Source organism: Leptopilina boulardi, unplaced genomic scaffold (genome assembly GCF_019393585.1).
Source record: "Leptopilina boulardi isolate dan_hultmark-lab unplaced genomic scaffold, ZJU_Lbou_2.1 LbouV2_55, whole genome shotgun sequence".
NCBI classification, from domain to species: Eukaryota; Metazoa; Arthropoda; class Insecta; order Hymenoptera; family Figitidae; genus Leptopilina; species Leptopilina boulardi.
This window is the reverse complement of record NW_026138000.1, coordinates 1,378,843-1,398,283: the sequence shown is the minus strand read 5'-3', so window position 1 is coordinate 1,398,283 and position 19,441 is coordinate 1,378,843. Positions and strand designations below refer to the sequence as shown.

At 23.2% G+C, this 19,441-nt stretch overlaps 3 protein-coding genes, 1 long non-coding RNA gene and 1 other non-coding gene across 5 annotated transcripts; 3 read left to right on the top strand and 2 right to left on the bottom strand.

Moving 5' to 3' along the window:
* The first annotated feature begins 385 nt into the window (after positions 1–385).
* On the top strand, positions 386–3,280 carry LOC127290139 (uncharacterized). Its single transcript, XR_007844259.1, has 2 exons — positions 386–670; positions 2,309–3,280. It is a non-coding gene; the product is annotated as an uncharacterized LOC127290139 (long non-coding RNA).
* A 536-nt stretch (positions 3,281–3,816) lies between these two features.
* On the bottom strand, positions 3,817–9,894 carry LOC127290138 (GATOR complex protein NPRL2). Its single transcript, XM_051318535.1, has 9 exons — positions 9,773–9,894; positions 9,488–9,696; positions 9,243–9,334; positions 8,133–8,289; positions 7,729–7,846; positions 7,198–7,432; positions 5,227–5,357; positions 4,632–4,801; positions 3,817–4,049 (listed from the first exon to the last, which is right to left on the bottom strand). The coding sequence occupies exons 2-9, from the start codon at positions 9,626–9,628 to the stop codon at positions 3,876–3,878; spliced, it is 1,218 nt and encodes a 405-aa protein (XP_051174492.1). The 5' UTR covers positions 9,629–9,696; positions 9,773–9,894; the 3' UTR covers positions 3,817–3,875.
* A 225-nt stretch (positions 9,895–10,119) lies between these two features.
* LOC127290204 (5S ribosomal RNA) lies at positions 10,120–10,238 on the top strand. The gene has a single exon (XR_007844273.1). It is a non-coding gene; the product is annotated as a 5S ribosomal RNA (ribosomal RNA).
* Positions 10,239–12,133: 1,895 nt separating this feature from the next.
* LOC127290137 (tRNA-uridine aminocarboxypropyltransferase 1) lies at positions 12,134–14,704 on the bottom strand. Its single transcript, XM_051318534.1, has 4 exons — positions 14,388–14,704; positions 13,267–13,407; positions 12,970–13,141; positions 12,134–12,573 (listed from the first exon to the last, which is right to left on the bottom strand). Exons 1-4 carry the CDS (start codon positions 14,586–14,588, stop codon positions 12,263–12,265), a joined length of 825 nt encoding a protein of 274 aa, XP_051174491.1. The 5' UTR covers positions 14,589–14,704; the 3' UTR covers positions 12,134–12,262.
* A 2,656-nt stretch (positions 14,705–17,360) lies between these two features.
* LOC127290039 (uncharacterized) lies at positions 17,361–18,433 on the top strand. Its single transcript, XM_051318411.1, has 2 exons — positions 17,361–17,725; positions 18,034–18,433. Exons 1-2 carry the CDS (start codon positions 17,361–17,363, stop codon positions 18,431–18,433), a joined length of 765 nt encoding a protein of 254 aa, XP_051174368.1.
* The last annotated feature ends 1,008 nt before the right edge of the window (positions 18,434–19,441 follow it).

Genomic DNA, 19,441 nt, shown 5'->3' with positions numbered 1-19,441 from the left:
ATGTGCGCGCGCAGTGGCGGCAAATTTTTGATTTCTCTTTAATTATCTAATTCTATCGTAATTTTAAATAAATCCAAATCAATAAATATAAGATAATAATAAATGATAAAATAGAAAGATATTAAAATATTTATATCAGTATTATAAAAAATTATTCCAAATATATTTTTATTTTTTGTAATAGTAGTAATAATAGTAATAAAATAGTAATAAAATAGTAATCAAATAGTAATAAAATAGTAATAAAATAGTAATAGTAAAAAAAATAGTATTGGCAATAAAAAAATTTTTGTAAAAATTAAATGCGGATATAGTAAATATATATTTTACCTTATAAAAATTTTCTCATGGAAAATTGTAAAAAAAAATTCCCTTTTTTAAATTTTCCCGCACTTAATAAAGGTGCATGCGCAGTGCAACAAAATAAGAACCAATAAACGACAATAATTTCACCCTAGACCAATAGAATTTAAAGTCTCGTGACAATCTTTTAAATTAGTCTTAATTTAATTACACATTTTTTTTTCTCTCTTTCTCTCTTTCTCTCTATCTATCTATTTAGTTTTTGCACTTTTTCCAAACACGTGGTGTTTATTCCATTATTATTTTTACGCACATGACTTTTATTTTAATACTATCCTTACTTTTTTTTCGTCACATTTAAAATAAGGTATTTTAATATAGAATTTATAATATAAACATGATTATTTTTCTAATCAAAATTTTTCTCTATAAAATATAGTAATTTTTTGTTTTTGTTTTTTTTTTACTATTGTTACTGTATTAATATTTTTAAAAATTGTATTTTTTTTTTTTTTTTTTTGAATTCTAACCTAAAAATATGAATTTGTTTTTTTTTCGATCTATTTGGAATTTTATTTTCATTTTTTTTTGTTGGTATTTAAGATTTTTTCGTAGTATATAGAAAGATGGAAATTTTATTTCCGGTTTTATTAAAAATGATACGGAAAATAAAAACATTAATAATAAAATAATAAATAAACGTTAATTTAAATAAAATATATGCTTTTTGTTATTAATCGTCAAATTATAAATAATTTATTAATTAACATGTTAATTTAAATAATTAAATTTTATTCGAATTTTTGAATTTTGTTTTTTGTTTTAATTATTTGAATTTTGTTATTTGTATTTTTGTATCATATTTTTTTAGTTATTATTATTATTATTATTATTATTATTATTATTATTATTATTATTTTATTTCTTTTGAATATAAATAATTAATTTTAAATTTACAAATTTTAAAAAACAAAAAAATTTGCAAATTTTAAATTATAATTAAAATTTATTATGAAAATTTGTAATTAAAATTTGTAATTTTAAATTTTTGATTAAAATTTTGCAATTAAAATTTTGTAATTAAAAATAATAAACTTTTACTGAGTTCCAAAAAGATTGCCAATAATCGAATATTTAATTATTAAAAATAATAATGAAAATATGTAATTAAAATTTACAATTAAAATTTATAATTAAAATTTTTATTTAATATATTAATTATGAAAATAAATAATTAAAATAAAAATTAATTATAATTAAAAGAAAATTTTTTACTAAATTTTACGATTTAAATTTATAATTAAAATTTTTATTTATTATATTAATTATGAAAATTTATAATTAAAATTTGTAATTAAAATTTGCATTTCAAATTTATAATCAAAATTTGAAAATTAAAAATATTAATTAAATATTATTTTTAAAATTTGTAATTAAAATTTGCATTAAAAATTTTTCATTAAAAATATTAATAAAAATTTGTAATTAAAAATTTGCTATTTCAATTTTTGATTAAAATATTGTAATTAAAATTTACAATTTAAATTTATAACTATATTTGCAAAATTGAAATTTATAATTAAAATTTTTTAATTAAAATTTTTAATTTATATTAGTTATGAAAATTTGTAATGAAAATTGGCAATTTAAATTTATAATTAAAATTTTGTAATTAACATTAATAATAAAATTTTGTTATTAAAAATAATAATGAAAATATGTAATTAAAATTCACAATTTAAATTTATAATTTAAATTTTTATTTAATATTTTTTAATTATGAAAATTTATAATTAAAATAAAAATTAAATAAATCAAATAAAAATTTGTTATTAAATTTTACGATTTAAATTTATAATCAAAATTTGTATATAAAAATTTCTTAATACAAAAACTTTGTTAATTAGAATAAGTTTTAATTATTAATTAAAATTAAATTAATAAACCAAAAAAAAAAAAATAAATAAAGAAAAGAAATTATAAATCAATTTTTTTTCCTCCACAGAAAATGTAAAAATAATCGAAAAAAAAATATTTTTTTTTTTTCTTCAAACACATCGGAAACAAAAGTAAAAGCAAGGAGAAAAAAAAATGATTAAAATTCATCGTTGGAGGGATAAAAAATTACAAAACAAAAAATTATGAAACAATTTTTTCTATAAATGTGAAATTTTTTCCTTTTTCTTTTTTTAAACAAAAAAAAAACACACACAATGAAACGAAAATTCACAGCAATGAAAACTGACGAATTTGAAGAAAATTCCAAAATTGAAACAACGACAAATCATCATTGTCATGAAATTAATAATTACAATAATGAGGCTTTAAAATTAATACAAATATTTATTAATTGTGGTGGAAAAAATTTTACATTAAACATTATGGCGGAATATACAATTGAAAAAATTAAATTACAAATAATGGATAAAACACAAATTCCAATTGAATATCAAATTTTAAAATATTCCAGTACAATACTCAATGATAAAATGACCGCTGAATTTTATAATATCAATAAGGAGGCAACAATATTTTTGAGTACACGAACATTGGTGAAGAAATTTTTATTTTTTTCACACAATCATATTAAATAGAAAAAAAAAGAAGAAAAAACCAATTAATTATATTAAATAAAAAGAAAATAAACAAAAATTAATCATATTAAATTTAAAGAAAAAAAAAATACTATTAATCATACAAAAAAAAAGAAGAAAAAGAAACGATGAAAATTTTTCTTTAAAATTTATAAAAATGAAAATCTTTCATTTATTCTAGAAAATTGTTTGCAAAAAAAAAAAATATAAAAATAATAAAAATAATTAAAAGTTCCTAAAAATGGAGATGCGGAAAAAATGCTTTCACTTCGTTAAGTGAAGAACTTTAAAAAGAAAATTAATTTTCTCTTTTTTTTAATATGTTATTAAATTGAAAAAAAAAAATTCTTTGTACGATTGTCAATAAATATTTTTATATAGAATTTTTCCTCTTTTTTTTTAATACTAAAATAAATACCTATTTTTTCAAAAAGAACCAAATTTTCAATCGGTTAAAAAAATAAAGAAAAAATTTAATTTTAATGGTACTATTATTTTATTATTTATCATTTTCATAGTACAATATTATTTTGAAAACTGAAATTATTTTTTTAAATTCCTTTTATTTTTATTTTAATTAATTTTACATTTTTTTTTTATTTTTATTTTCTTTTATTTTTTATTTAAAAAACAAATTTTAATTCTTTTTTATCTAAGATTTTAATTTATTATAAAAAATTTACATTACTAAATAAATAAAAATTTTTTTAAAAAATTTCGTTACAAAATTAAAGAAATTCAAAAAAAAAAAATTATATTTTAGTATCTATTAAAAAATAAAATATTTTTTAAAAAAATTTCGTTACAAAATTAAAGAAATTCAAAAAAAAAAATATTATATTTTAGTACCTATCTATTAAAAAATAAAATATTTTTAAAAAATAATAAATAAATTATTGTAAATTGAAATTGAACTAAATTGAATTTCTAAAATTATAGAATTTATTGAATAAATTGTAAAGAATAATTTTTTTTTTTTTATTTCCACAGCATCACAACATTGGGATCACGTTCAACAAGATCTTCAATTTGTGCAACTGTTTGTCCAGTTGAGCAGCAAATTTCATCGAGATTATAAGTGCCAGTGAAATATTTATAAAGAATATTATTTTTACATTCCTCACTCAATGTTCCCGGTAATCGAATTGGATACTGTTAAATAATAAAAAAAAAATTAATATATCTATATATATATATATATATATATAAAAACAATATTTTTCCTTTTTTATTGTTCTTAATTTTTGAACTGAAATTTATCTTATTTTTAAACATAATAATATTTTTTCCTTTTCTATTTATTTTCAAAATTGTATTTTCTATTTTTAAATTTATTTTCTATATTTTGTTACGAAATTTTATTATTTCTATTTTTCAAAATTTAAAAATTAATTTTCGAAACTTTATTTTCCTGTGTTTAAATTAATTTCATTTTCTACATTTAACAAGAAATTAATTAATTTCATTTTTTACATTTTACAAGAAATTAATTAATTTCATTTTTTACATTTTACAAGAAATTAATTAATTTTCTATTTTTCGTAATTTTTAATTTCTTTAATATACTTGTCAGATTTTTATTTTTTTTTTGTTATTTTTCTTTTTCCAAAAATTTGTTTACTATTTCTTTTTCCCAGTTTTTTTGTTTGTATTTTTCTTTATCGAAAAAGATTCGACTTAATTTTTTCTTTTTTTTTTTTTAAATTTATTAGAGATATTTTAAAAAATTGTTACCTTATAAACGCGACGAATTAGTCCCTCAATTAAACCAAATTGAACGAGGCGCCTCTCGTTTATTCTCAAACTCTGGGGATTTAATCTCTGACATAAATCCCTCATACTGCTGCCGTGTGTCATATTTGAATACATTCGAAAAATGTCCCTCAAAAATGCCGGTTGCCTCGCTTTAAAGGGAGAGAGAGAAAAAAAGACAAAAAATTAAAAAAAAGAAAAATTAAAAAATACAAAAATAAAAAAAAAAAAAAATTAGAATAATTACATTTGAAATTTTACAAAAAAAATAATATTAATTAATATTCTAATTGAATAAATTAATTAATAAACAGAATCTTTCTTTACAGTTTCAAAAATAATTCTTTTATTAATTTAATTAAATTTTTGAAAAAAAAATTTCCTTCTCAAATTGTGGCAATATTTTGTAAAAAAAAAAAGAAAAAAGATTAACTGCTACTTTTTTCTATTTTTCATCAATAATAATATTTCAAAGAAAAAATTAAGAAATAATAATTAAATTCGATAAAAATTTCTTTTTTCTTTTCTTTTAGTTAAAATGTAATTTAAAAAAAAATAATAATAATAAAATTCTCACGACTCTTCGAAGAATATTCTATACATTTTTCCTGTAAATTTAAATCCTCAGCCAGTTCCTTCAATTTTGGAGTTGTTGCATAAACATTACTGTATTGAAATATTGGAATTAATGTCACAACTCCGTAATATCTGAAAAAAATGATTTTTTTTTTAAATACTAAGAATTAAAATAATAAATAAATATTAAAATAGTAATTAATAATACTAATATTGATAATAATATTAAGGGCGGAGTCACAACCTTTATTTTGACCCACTTAAATTTAAATTATTAAACGATGTTATATTTTTTTTTTCATGCATCATTTGGATTCTAAAAACAAAAAAAGAAAATTTTAATTTTTGACCATTTTAGAATTTTATTTTCTGAAAAAATTAATATTTTTTGAAAATCCATGCGAGAGATTTTAAAGAATCATTAAAAAAAAGTGTGGAAAAAATTTGACAATGAAAAATACTTAAAATTGTGTAAGAAGATATATATATTTAATAGAAGAGTGCAATGATGTTTAATTCTTTCTTTTTTTTTGAAAAAATTAAAATTTTTAAAAATCCATGCGTGAGATTTGTAAGAATCATTAAAAAAAGCGTGGAAAAAAATTGGCGATGAAAAATAATCAAAATTGAGAAAGAAGATAGATATTTAAAATATTAATTTTTTTTCTTGAGAAATTAATTTCTAAAATGGTCAAAAATTAAAATTTTATTTTTTTGACCATCCTGTATGTTTATAGGATCCAAATGATGCAAGAAAAAAAATATATATCTTCCTACGATCATTAAAATGTAAAGGATTCAAAATGAAGGTTGTGACTCCCCTTTATAAAAATATTGGGTCCAACCATATGGAACGTCATGTATGACGATTTCCTGAGGTTGGACTTACTGGAAGATACGTTTCTAATCGGGTTCGCGGATAACGTGCTTTTGGGACGAGATAAATCTTTTACAAATTAAAACTCGATGATATTCTGCGACAAATGGGGTCTTGGTTGAATCGACATGGTCTAAAAATGGCTGTCGAGAAAACCGAGCCTCGTCACAGATCAGAGAGACTTCCGATTCCCGCGATTAGAAATTGGAGGATCTGTAGTTTCATGGGGAACAGAACTGAAGTACCTGGAAGTGACGTTGGACAAACGATTGAATTTCGGACAACATATTAACATCTCGTCACTCCAAACCACCGAATGCATGGGAAACCTTTCGAGGATGATGCCCAATATCGGTGGCCCCAGGGAAAAGAAACGTAGATTAGTGGCAACTGTGGTTCAATCAAAGCAGCTTTATGCTTCCCCCTGTTTGGGCTTCGGCCCTAAAGTTCCATAGCATCTCTGACAGGCTCCTCGCGGTCCAGTGAGAACCGGCACGGAGAATTGTGTCAGCCTTCAGAACGGTGTCTACTTGCGCTGTTCTGGTACTCGCTGGATAAACGCCAATTAATTTATTGACAATAAAAGGGAAGGAGATCTTCCATCTTAACAAAGATCTGGCGGGTACTTCAGAGCATAGCGATAGACTCAAAGCGATAATACACAGAGAGTCCAGAAGTAGACTCGTTCAGAAATGGCAGGAGAGATGGGATTGGGAGTCTAAAGGTAGGTGGACCTGATTCCCCTTCACGCTACATGGTTAGTTAGGAAACACAGTGAAGTTGGCTACTTCGCCGTGGCGCTTTAGATTAGAGCGCCTGTAGCCCACTGCATGTCGTAAAAGGCGACAAAAAAGGGGTGAGGAGGGTTTTACCCATTTAGCTAAGTACCGCTTCGGTGGAGAAGCTGAGATTCCGCCAGTAGAGTTAAAGTCTCAAAAAGGTTGTGGTTTTTAGTGGGTCGGACAGAACAAGAACGGTCATCGCCACATAATCTGAGAATACGAGCTCCAGGTATCTGACTTGGAAATAGGCCTCCAGGGTTATGCAGATTTTCCACTTCCCTCCTAAAAAAAATATAAATAATAAAAATCTTACACGAGATTTTGAACACAACTTTTGACGAGATTATTATCGACATCGGCCTCAACGGCAATTCGCGAAACATGATTAAATCCATCAATGTATGGCAATACTTGTTGAGTTGTTAAATCCCATTGATCGCTGCGAAATGCTTCGCGTCCTTCCAAAAATATTGGCACCTGATGATCTAATACTGGCTGTGGTTCAGGTGCCAATCGCACCACTTTTAAATGCGATGTCATCGTTCCTTCTATTAAAACAATTGAACAAAAAAAAATTGATTTATAATGTCTACAATATTAGAGCTGATTAATTAATAATAAATCCGATTTGTTCGATTCAAATCTGATTTTTTTTTCAAAAATACGATTTTTTCGAATTAAATCCGATTTTTTTTTTGTAAAGAAATGAAATCCGATTTAAATCTATTTTTTTTATATCTAAATCAAATTTCTTTTTATTTGCGTAACATTTTGATATATTCAATTTTTTGTTTTTAATATCTAATAATCAAAATTATTTTCGAAATTAAATTGCGATCCTTACCAGTTAGTGTGCACATTTTATGTAAATTTAAATCTTGCATCACGTGTCTCAACATTTCAGCAAGTCGTGTTTTATCCTCGGAAGCTGAGAGAAATCTATTTTCAATTTCTAAAGCCATCTAGAATTAAATTTATTAAAACAAAATTATATATATTTTACAATTTACAATATTTTTATTTTACAATTTATTTTTTGTTTGAAATTAAAAAAATAGATTCTCTTTTTTTAAAAAAAAAAATAATTGAATTTAGAAAATAATATTAAAAAAAATTTTTAAATAATTAAATAAATGTGCTAAATAATTACTTTTGGAAAATATTATTAATTAATAGAGAATAATTTTTGCCGTTTTATAAAAGTATAAAAAAAAATAAATGTATTAAATAATTATCTTCAATATTAACCAAAAAATCGGACATTTTCTTTACAACCGGTTCATAATGAACTGTACGCGCTTCAGAATCACAAACAAAACAGAGATTAAAATAAAATGCATTTCTCGCATATTTTTTGTCATCAATTTTCACCGGGAATCCAAGAATTTTGTAGTCCTTTAATGTTCTGAAAATGAAAAAAAAAAACATTTTTCACAAATATAAATTTTTAATTAAAAAAAAAAAATAAAGTATAATAATATTATTTATTTTCAGTCTAATGGCCTAGAAATGTACTTGGTTTACATATAATTACTGTGCATGTCTATTCACATCCATCCTTAAACATATACATATCTATACATAAATTTACAATAAACTTAACGGCAAACCTCTTTACTTTTAAATATTTTATCTATATTATATACAGCTTTTACTATTTTTTTTATCATATTTATCATTACATCTAATCATATATAAATTAACCTTGTCAATATTTACATCCGTAATTAAATTATTAGTACCTAAACATTCTTTGAACAAATGATTAAAAGAACACCAATCTTTTTCACATATTCTACAAATCCATACACTTTCATTTGCCCAATATTTATTGGTTCTTTCTATATTTCCACATCTAATTCTCGCTATAGTTTCTTGTTCCCACCCTATCCTTAGTTTTTTTTTTCAAATAATATGGTAATCCTTCAATCAATATTTCCTTGTACCTAGAGTTATATTTAGATTCACTTATATTTCCCATTCTAACCTGATTTTCTATATCTATATCTCTTTTTTTTTATTATCTCACCTATTTTTCTCTTTTCAATCCTATATCTTTCAATTTCCATCGTGCTATACCCCAAACTATTATAAAATTTTTCCCCTTCTTCTGAATATTTATCCCTATTTCCCAATTTCCTTAAAATAATAAAATATAAAATAAAAATAAATTTTTATGAAAAATCAATTAATAAAATAAATTATTAATTAATAATAATTATAATAAATCCTTTGAAATTTCCCTAAAAAAAAAAAATTCCTAACGAAAAATCAAAGTATATATATATTATTAATTATTAATTGATTTTTAAAGATTTTTAAAAAAGAAGAAAATATATTTTTTTTTTATATACCAACACAGTAATTGTACTTCGTTGAAGTTGTGCCTTTGGAATAATATAAACGCTCACATTGTCGAAAATATCTTTCGAAATAAAATTGTCTGGTACCTGCAAAAAAAAAAAAATAATAACAAAAGTACAACAATTAATAATAGTAATATTAATTAACAATAATAATATTAAATTTCTATTCTTTTTTTTTAAGCCCATATAATAAATTATTTCGAAAATTGCAAAATTTAAATTAAAAATCAAACTCACCTGACAAGTGATTTTTGGACCAGCAATGTGATGAAATTCTGAGAAAAATATACATCGAATTGGCCCTTCCTGACCTTTTTCGTCAAGATTTATCGAATACGTCGTCATATTTTTGTTTTTTTCTTTCTTTCTTTTTTTCATTAAAGAATCATTATTTCCCCCTCATGAAGAACGATTTTTTTTTTAATTTTGTGTTTAAAATTACTATCCTATAATTATATCACGAATTATATATATCATATATATATATACATACACTGTAAAAAAAATTTTATAAACATTTACCTTCTTGAGATAAAATTTTGAGGTTATGTACTCCCGATCAGCTGATGATAATCACACATCTCTCTTTCTCTCTACTTTTTTTTTGTATTAATTATTTTTTTTTAATTCTTTCAAAAAAAACGCATATTTACGTTACAAATAAAAAATATGCAAACAATTAAATAATATATATATATATATATATGTAATTTCTCTCTTTTCTAATTAAAAAAAAAGTGTTTTAGAACAAAAAAAAATTCAAAATTCCCGCGTATAATTCTTGTGACCAATGAGCAATCGAGTATGTGTATTTCTCCACAGCCCTGAACTCTTTAAGAATGTAAGCAAGAAATGAAAATTTATATTCAAGTAACGGCCATTCCACGATGATCGCACTAGTTCTCGTCCGATCACTAAAGTTAAGCATCGTTGGGCGCGGTTAGTACTTGGATGGGTGACCGCTTGGGAATACCGCGTGCTGTTACTTTAATTTTTTTTTTTCTTCTATTTATTTATTAACAATTTATTCTTACATTATTATTTAATTTAATTACTTTAAAATTTATAAATATACTTATAAATAAATATTATATATTATAAATATTATTGTATAAAATTTCAGGGTGTCTAACTGCTAGGAAAAAAATTCCCTGACTTTTCACTGACCTAAATTACAATAAAAAATTTTTATTTTAAACAAATAAAATTTATTTCGATACAATTAAATCATTTACCAGTCTATTATTGACTAATTTCATATTTATTTGAACCAAATAAATAATGTATCGTAAAAAATAAAATATTTCAGTGAAATAAATAAACTAATTTGGGGGGGGGGCGTATAAATATTTTCAACATTTAATTTAAAATAATTTTTACGGCGTCAATTCTTAAAATATTAAATTTTTATTTAGTAAAATTAAATAAAACAGATTTTATAGTACTTTAGTATTTTATAGAATTTCAAATTAATAGAAATTCATTTTTAAGGAATTTTGGTCAAGAAAATTGTCTTGAATTAAAAATTTTGAAAATAATTGAATTTCAATTGAAATTTTGAAAATAATTAATTGATTTTGAATTGAAATTTTGGAAAATAATTGAATTTCAAATAATTGAAGAATTTATTAGAAATTATAGACAAAAATTTGAACTTAAAAAAATTTTTTAAATTGCAAAATGAATTCAAATAGGTAGTTGAATTTTGAAGAATATTATAAAAATCATTAAAAAATAATTTAATTTCCGGTGAGAGTTACAATTGAAATTATTAAATTTCAAAAAAATTTAGAAACAATTAAATTATAGAAGCTTTTAAATTAAAATTTTTGAAAAATAATTCAATTTTAGTTTATTTTGAATTTCAAATTTAGAAAATAATTGAATTTTAGTTGATTTTGGATTTAAAATTTTGAAAAATAATTGAATTTTAGTTGATTTTAAATTGAAATTTTTGAAAATAATTGAAATTTAGTTAATTTTAAATAATTTAAATAATTTTAATTCAATTATTTCCAAAATTTCAATTTAAAATCAACTAAAATTCAATTATTATTAAAACAGAATTTCTATTTAAAAAAATTCTTAATTAATCCACTTTATACAATATTTTGCTAAATAGAAATTCGATAATTTAATATTCGACACCGTGAAAAATTTTTATAAATTAAATATGAATATTAGCATTAAATAATAAATAATTCGTATTAATGAATAATTTACTTTATTTGAAGTTGAAACCGATAAAATAAAATTCAAATAATTTTTATTTATATTAAAAAACCAAATATTTCACTGAAAAAAATTAATTGTTATTAATTAAAGAAATTCCCTGACCTTTTTCTGTTTTCCCTAAACGTTAAACACCCTAATTTCTTTGGAATAGCGATATATTTCTCTAGAATAGCGAAAACTTTCGCTGTTTTAGTGAAACATATCGCTGTTCTAGATAAAGATTTTTTTTTTTTGCGTGAAGCTTTTTATTTATTTAGTCACATGAGCGAGAGAGTATATAATGAGAAGAGTCTTTTAACACCATAGAAACAATTTAGTCCAGCTGTGAGACTATTATTATTTTTTATATACAGGATAATTTTTATGTTCCGAACCTCCTAAAATTTTTTTTTAATTCCATTATTTTTGTTTAAAAAACAAAAAAGAGAATAAAAAAAATTTCCTATGGGCTCCAGAACATAAAAATCAGCCTGTATATTTTTTTTTCCTTATATAGCAGAGTAGTCATATTATTCCCATGACGAAATAATCACATAAAATTTTTTTTTCAGTCAATTTATTAAAAAAAAAAAAAAAAAAAAAAAAAATATTCAAACAGTTTCGAGACGTATAGAATTTATATAGAATATAATAAAAAAATATTATATATAATCTAATAATTCGTATTTAATATAAATTTATAAAAAAAAAAATTATATAAATTTTTTCTTACATTTATCTATGATATTTATTTATTTATCACAGTTGGCAATTCTTGTGAATAAAAAAAAAATTAAATTAAATTAACGGTCGTTTATAAGCGTAAAGTTTCTCGTGATCATAAATACTGTGTATTTTTTCATACATATGTTTAAAAAAAAAAAGTAAATTATCATATTGTCCACTATAAGGTAAACATAATTGTGATAATTCACCAAATTCATTTTTAATTACTATTTGATTTTGCTGATAATTATTAAATGCACACATATGAAATTCAATCATAAATTGATGTATAGCTTCAATTGTTGCTAAATACCATCGTGGACTTTTTTTTTGATGCCTCCAAAATTGTGATATTCGTCCTTTTAATATCACGCACGGCAAATCTGTTTTTATAACAATTTTTTTTTTTATTTTTATTATTATGAATTTTTTTTTTTTTTGTGAAGAATAAAGTGGAAATCTGTTACACCAAGGAGGGAAAACTCCTTATTATTATTATTTTGCTTATGAGGCTTTTGAAAAATAATTCTTTTTTTAACAAAAAAAAAAAAATTAATGTTATTATTATTACTACTATTGTTATTTTTACTATTATTAATTTATTTTTTTTTTAGTTGGGACTTTTGGGAAATCTGCATACAGATATAATTAAAAATAATTTTTTTTTTACCAAAAAAAAAAAAAAAAAGAAAATGAATAAAAACAAAAACTAAAGAATTATTTTTTCTCTCCTCTCTTTAAAATTAAACAAAAAAAAAAAAAAAAAATGTTCTTATTACCTCTTAGTTTCTGCTCTTTATAAATGGCTTTTGTTTGTTGCCAAGTGCTATCAATAAAAATTGCTCGCGTTATTGGAAGTCCTGATATCAATGAATTCTCATTGTTTTTTGTCCATGATTCGAAAAATGAATCAACGCTCGTTGCCGTTTTGCTGGGAAATATGAGAACAATCTGAGAAATTCAATTATTTAGTTTTTCTTTTTTTTTGTTTTTCGTAAAAAATATAATAATTTTATTGTAATTGTAATTATAATAAAACAGAAAATAGAAAATAAAATATATAATTATATCAATACCTTTTCGTCTGCGGATAATAATGGAAAATCTGGATATGTGTAAATTTTCACATTTTCCGAAGCTAAAATTGTCGCGTGAACTGCCGTTGATTTTCCATCAATTTCCCGTGAATGTTTTATAATATCTATTTTTATCGGTAACTGTAAGTAAATTTTCATTAAAAAAAAAAAAAAAATTTTTCCTTTTTTAAAAGAAAACTTAATATTATTATTATTTTTATAATTTATTAATAGTCCATTGGAAAAAATATTTATTTGATTCAAATAATCGGGTTTTTTTTTTTAATATTATCAAATAAATATTTGTATCAACTAAATATTTATTTGCATCAACTAAATATTTATTTCTATTAACTAAATATTTATTTGAATCAACTAAATATTTATTTGCATCAACTAAATATTTATTTCCATCAACTAAATATTTATTTCTATTAACTAAATATTTATTTGAATCAATTAAATATATATTTCTATTAACTAAATATTTATTTCTATTTACTAAATAATTATTTGCAACAACTAAATAATTATTTGCAACAACTAAATATTTATTTGCATCAACTAAATATTTATTTCTATTAACTAAATATTTACTTGAATCAACTAAATATTTATTTCTATTTACTAAATAATTATTTGCAACAACTAAATATTTACTTGAATCAACTAAATATTTATTTCTATTTACTAAATAATTATTTGCAACAACTAAATATTTATTTGCATCAACTAAATATTTATTTCTATTAACTAAATATTTACTTGAATCAACTAAATATTTATTTGCATCAACTAAATATTTATTTTCAACAAATAATTACTATTTGAGTCAATTAAATGGTATTTACTTCAAATACAGAAATTATTGGTTCATAAATAAAGTTTATTTAATTTAAATATAAAAATTATTTTGTTTAAGTAAATTATTAACACAAAAAGAAAAAAAGAATTGTCTATTGTAGAAACAACCTAACAATTGAAAATTAACAGTAAATTTAAATCTCTTTAAAATATAAATATAGACATAACCTTACTTTTAACCGCGATTGATAAATTTTTTATATTATTATTATATATATATATATATAATTATTATTAATTTTTTTTTGTTTTCTTACCTTAACTTGTGGAATAATTTTTTTATCAACAATTAATGTGTAACAAGTGTAACAAAAATATTTTCTTGACTTATTACATTTGTCACAAGTTCCACGACCATCAACTTTATCCAATACACTAGTGTCATTTATTTTCATCTCACGAAATGGTGCTCTGTCAATTATTTTTTGTGTTTCTTCCAAAACATTTAGATTTTCCATTTTTTTTTCTTTTCTTTTTTTTTTAAATATTTACATATGTAAATAATATTTTAAAAACAAATTTACTATATACTTTTTAGTATACCAGGGTTGGGTCATTCAAAGTGAGAGATACTCGATATTAACGTTCCGATATATCGATGTTCGATATCGATAATTCGATCAATAAAATGAATAAAGGTGCTTTCATACCTGCTTTAATTTTTCGGCGAGTGATGAATTTTCAGGGTACGGTCACACGACTTTTGGAAAAACCATTCTTGTCTTTCTCTCTCCTATTACAGACGCATAAGTTTGTCTCACTCTGCATTTTCCGTCTTTGGGAAATGTAAGAAAATGCAGAGTGAGACAATCTTATGCCTCTGTCTTAGGAGAGAGAAAGACAAGAATGGTTTTTCCAAAAGTCGTATGGTCGTACCTTTAAACCTAAGCAGAATGAAATCTCTAATCGTAAATCTTAAGCTTTTACATGAGAGAGAAAAGGATAGAAATATCTTTTGTCCTTTTCTCTCTATCTCATGTAAAAGCTTAAAGGCCTGAGCAGAATAGAAACGTAACCGTAATCGCAATCGTAAACAGAAGAATGGGTTAGAGAAGGATAGTCATATATTGTTGTCCTTCTCTTACTAATTCTTCCGATTGCGATTCCGGTTACGTTTCTATTGTGCTTTGGCCTTAAGATTTACGATTAAGGCCTGAACATTATAGAAATGTAACCGGAATCGTAATCGCAAACGCAACCGAAATAATGAGTTAGAAAAGAATAGATATATTGTTTTTCCTTCTCTAACTCATTATTCCGGTTGCATTTACGGTTACGATTCCGGTTACGGTTCTATTTTGCGTTGGCCCATTGGTTGTTCACAATGAATCAACTACTGGACAACCAATAAGGTTTGTGTATTTCAGAAAATTTAAAGTGAAGAAAATTTTTTACTTTGTCCCCACTCGCTATTAGTTATAATTCTCGTCAACTACCAAACCCTGCTCTACTGAAAATTTAGTGACTTTTTGGTTAAAATTAAAAGTTACTATAAAGTCACTAAATTTTCACTAGAAAAAAAATTTTCACTAGTGAAAATTTAGTGACTTTTTAGTTAAAATTAAAAGTTACTATAAAGTCACTAAATTTTCACTAGTGCGATAGTTGACGAGAATTATGACAAATGGCGAGTGAGTACAATGGAAACCCACCGTAAAAAAGTGTGAAATGTGACGCTTCACGAGAGAAGGGACCTATCCCCGAAATAACATTAGGCTCAGTTTTCCGTGCACCGTACATGAAAACTAAGCCTAATATTATTTCGGAGATAGGTCCCTTCTCTCGTGGAGCGTCACAAATGGTTTCACCATACGTAAAACGTTAACGAGTAACGAATAACATGCACGGAAAGGGACTAAAAACGCATTTCTTTTGTAAATATGTAATATAGGTTATGTTTTCGGTTTTTTTTTTAAATGTAAATATATATATATATGTTTTTCGAGTTTATGTGTAATTTGAATTGTTATTATCACGAAGTAGTATAAGGAGACATTATCACATATGGCGCAGCTCTAACGGAATGTAGCCCTATTTTCGATATTCACAGTTCTCAAGTTTTCACCAATCTAATTACACTTGCGCCTCTAGAGGGAAACCTCGGTATTAAAATCACATGTTTAGAGAATACAGAGTTTAATATCACAATTTCCCGCGGTTGGCGCAAGTGTAATTAGATTGGTGAAAACTTGAGAACCGTGAATACGGAAAACGGGGCCATCTTTTATATACAGCGATATATCTCCTTATGGCGCATTCACACCTTTTTGGCTGCCTGCCTGCAGGTTACCATGGCAACGCACGTGTGTGAGTGAGACAGAAAATTTGAATATTGAAATTTTTAATTTTTCTGTCGCACTCACTCTCATGCGTTGCCATGGTAACCTGCAGGCAGCCAAAAAGGTGTGAGAGCGCCTTTATACTACTTCGTGGTTATTATGGAGCGGTCACACCTCGTCTGCAGGAGCAGTTGCCAATGGCAACCATGTAAGAGTAAGAAAGATGGAAAATCTTCTATCTCTCTTACTCTTACACGGTTGCCATGGGCAACTGCTCCTGCAGCCGAGGTGTGACCGCTCCATTATTTGTCATTTTTTGAATTCAAAAATAATAGAAATAATAAACAAAAATAAATTTTTTTAAAAAAAATATCTAAATAAAAATTGTTTAAAAATAATTATTTTCCGGCAAAAAATATATTTCTATTTAGAATTATATAGAAAAATATCTTGACAATTTACCGATATATTCTTGAGTGATATAAAATATTAATGACTTCGATATATGAAGGGTTGAAAATGCGACTATTATCATTTTATACATATAATGACCCTTTTGCAGATATATATATATATATATATATATATAAATAAATAATTACAGCTTAACTGTACAATAATAAAAATACGACTTTCTATCATATCGAATTACATATTCATTTTCTAAGTTGCAATTCATTCGATTAAAATTGTAATAAGATAGGGTGAATAACTATATGGAATAATAAATGTGGTTTTACTTCATATACACAATAACGCAAGAGCCTATCTATAGTTCCAAGTCAATTGAAAATTTGTTTCATCTACAAGAGAACATTGCAAAAATTTAGTTACATTATTAAACTTCTATAATAGTCATTCAATTTTTTTAAAAAATTAAAAAAAAAAAATTTAAGAATTTCTAATTGAAGAAAAAAGAAATTTAGAAAACTATTTGAAAAAAATTAAAAAATGTACAAAGGCGAACTTTCAATAAATCTTTTTATATTTGCCGGTGTTTGGAGGCCAATAAATTTGTCATTATTTATTATGAAATTTTTTTATAATATATTGACAATTTTTATTATTATTCTTTTTTACTTTTTTGATATTTCATTGTGCATTTATCTTATTTTACATTCATTAAATAATATTGACGAATTCGCAGAATCATTATGTTGGTTTTTGGCAGCAATAGTAACTTGTGTGAAAATGACAAATTTTATCCTAAGACGAAATGATATTATAAAATTGATAAATATTTTAAATGCACATTGTCTAAAAACTCGTGACAATATTGAGAAAATTATGCAGGACAAATGTGATTTTACAGCTAGGTCAGTGATTGTATAATTACAATAAAAAAAACCGATTTCTTTGATTCAAAGAAAACAATTTTTTTAATTCAAAGAAATCAATTTCTTTGAATCAAAGAAATTAATTTCTTCGATACAAACAAATTGATTTCTTTGATTTAAAGAAATTGATTTCTTTGATTTAAAGAAATTGATTTCTTTGATTCAAAGAAATTGATTTCTTTGATTCAAAGAAATTGATTTCTTTGATTCAAAGAAATGTTTCTTTGACCCTACATCAGTGTTAGAATTTTCTTTGATTTAGAAAATTTAAATATATCTCGTTTCAGAAGGAACACAAAATATTTTTTTATAATAACCTCAGCAACAGTTTTAGCAATGACATGTGGAGGATTGGCAAAAGGAAAAGATAATATCAGTTTACCATTAAAAGCATCATTACCATACGATTATAAAAATCAGAAATTAGCATTTTCTTTAACATATATTAGTCAATCATTGTGGCTTTATTTATCTGGTTTAGTTACAGTTGCATCTGAAACATTTGTAATGACAATGTTGATTCAAATTTGTTCTCAGCTTGATATAATATGTTATCGTCTAAAAAATTTGCCATATTTATATAAAAATAATAATAATAATAATAAAAGATCTATTCTTTTTAATGAATTAGAAGAGGCAAATATTATTAAAGACTGTATTGTTCATCATAATTACATCTACATGTAACTTTCATCTATAAGAAAAAAGATTTCTTTGATTCAAAAAAAAAAAAAATTATCTTCGTTTCAAAGAAATTTTTTATTTAATTCAAATAAATATTTCTTTGACCCTATATCAACAAAAAAAATTTTATTTTGAATGAAAGAAAACAAGTAAAACAAATTGATTTCTTTAAATCAAAGAAATCTTTTCTCTAGGTGTATATATATTTTTATCATATCCCTCACAAAAAGGTAAAAAAAAAATAAAAAAATATTTTTAAAAAAATTACAGGTTCAGTAGTAAATTAAACGATATTTTTAATATTGTATTTGGTATTCAATTTTTCGGATCAATTTTAAATATCTGTACTCTCGTCTTCAGTATATCTACAAAGAATACAATTAATGATAAAGTTGTCATTCAATGTATTGTATTAACAAATGTTTTATTTCAAATATTTCTTTATTGTCATTTTGGAAATGCAGTTATGTTAAAAGTATGTACAACTAATTATAACTATTCAACTTAATTACATAAATGCCGTTCTTCCGGTTTGACGGAATTTTAAAAAGTTGTGACACTTCTACAATAGTTTTATTAGTTTATGGCGTCAACCAACCATGAACTAATAAAATTATTATAGAAATGATACGACTTTTCAAAATGTCGTTACACTTCTACAATAATTTTATTAGTTTATGGCGTCAACCAACCATGAACTAATAAAATTATTATAGAAATGATACGACTTTTCAAAATGTCGTTACACTTCTACAATAATTTTATTAGTTTATGGCGTCAACCAAACATGAACTAATAAAATTATTATAGAAATGATACGACTATTCAAAATGTCGTCAAACGGGAAGGACAGCATTTATGCAATTGGGTGTAATTATTATTGATGATAAAAGATTAAAATAATAATTAATAATAATAATAATAATTATTATTATTATTATTATTATTATTATTAAAAGTTAATAAGCGGTTGGTTTCCATTGTCCCCACTCGCCATTTGTCATAATTTTC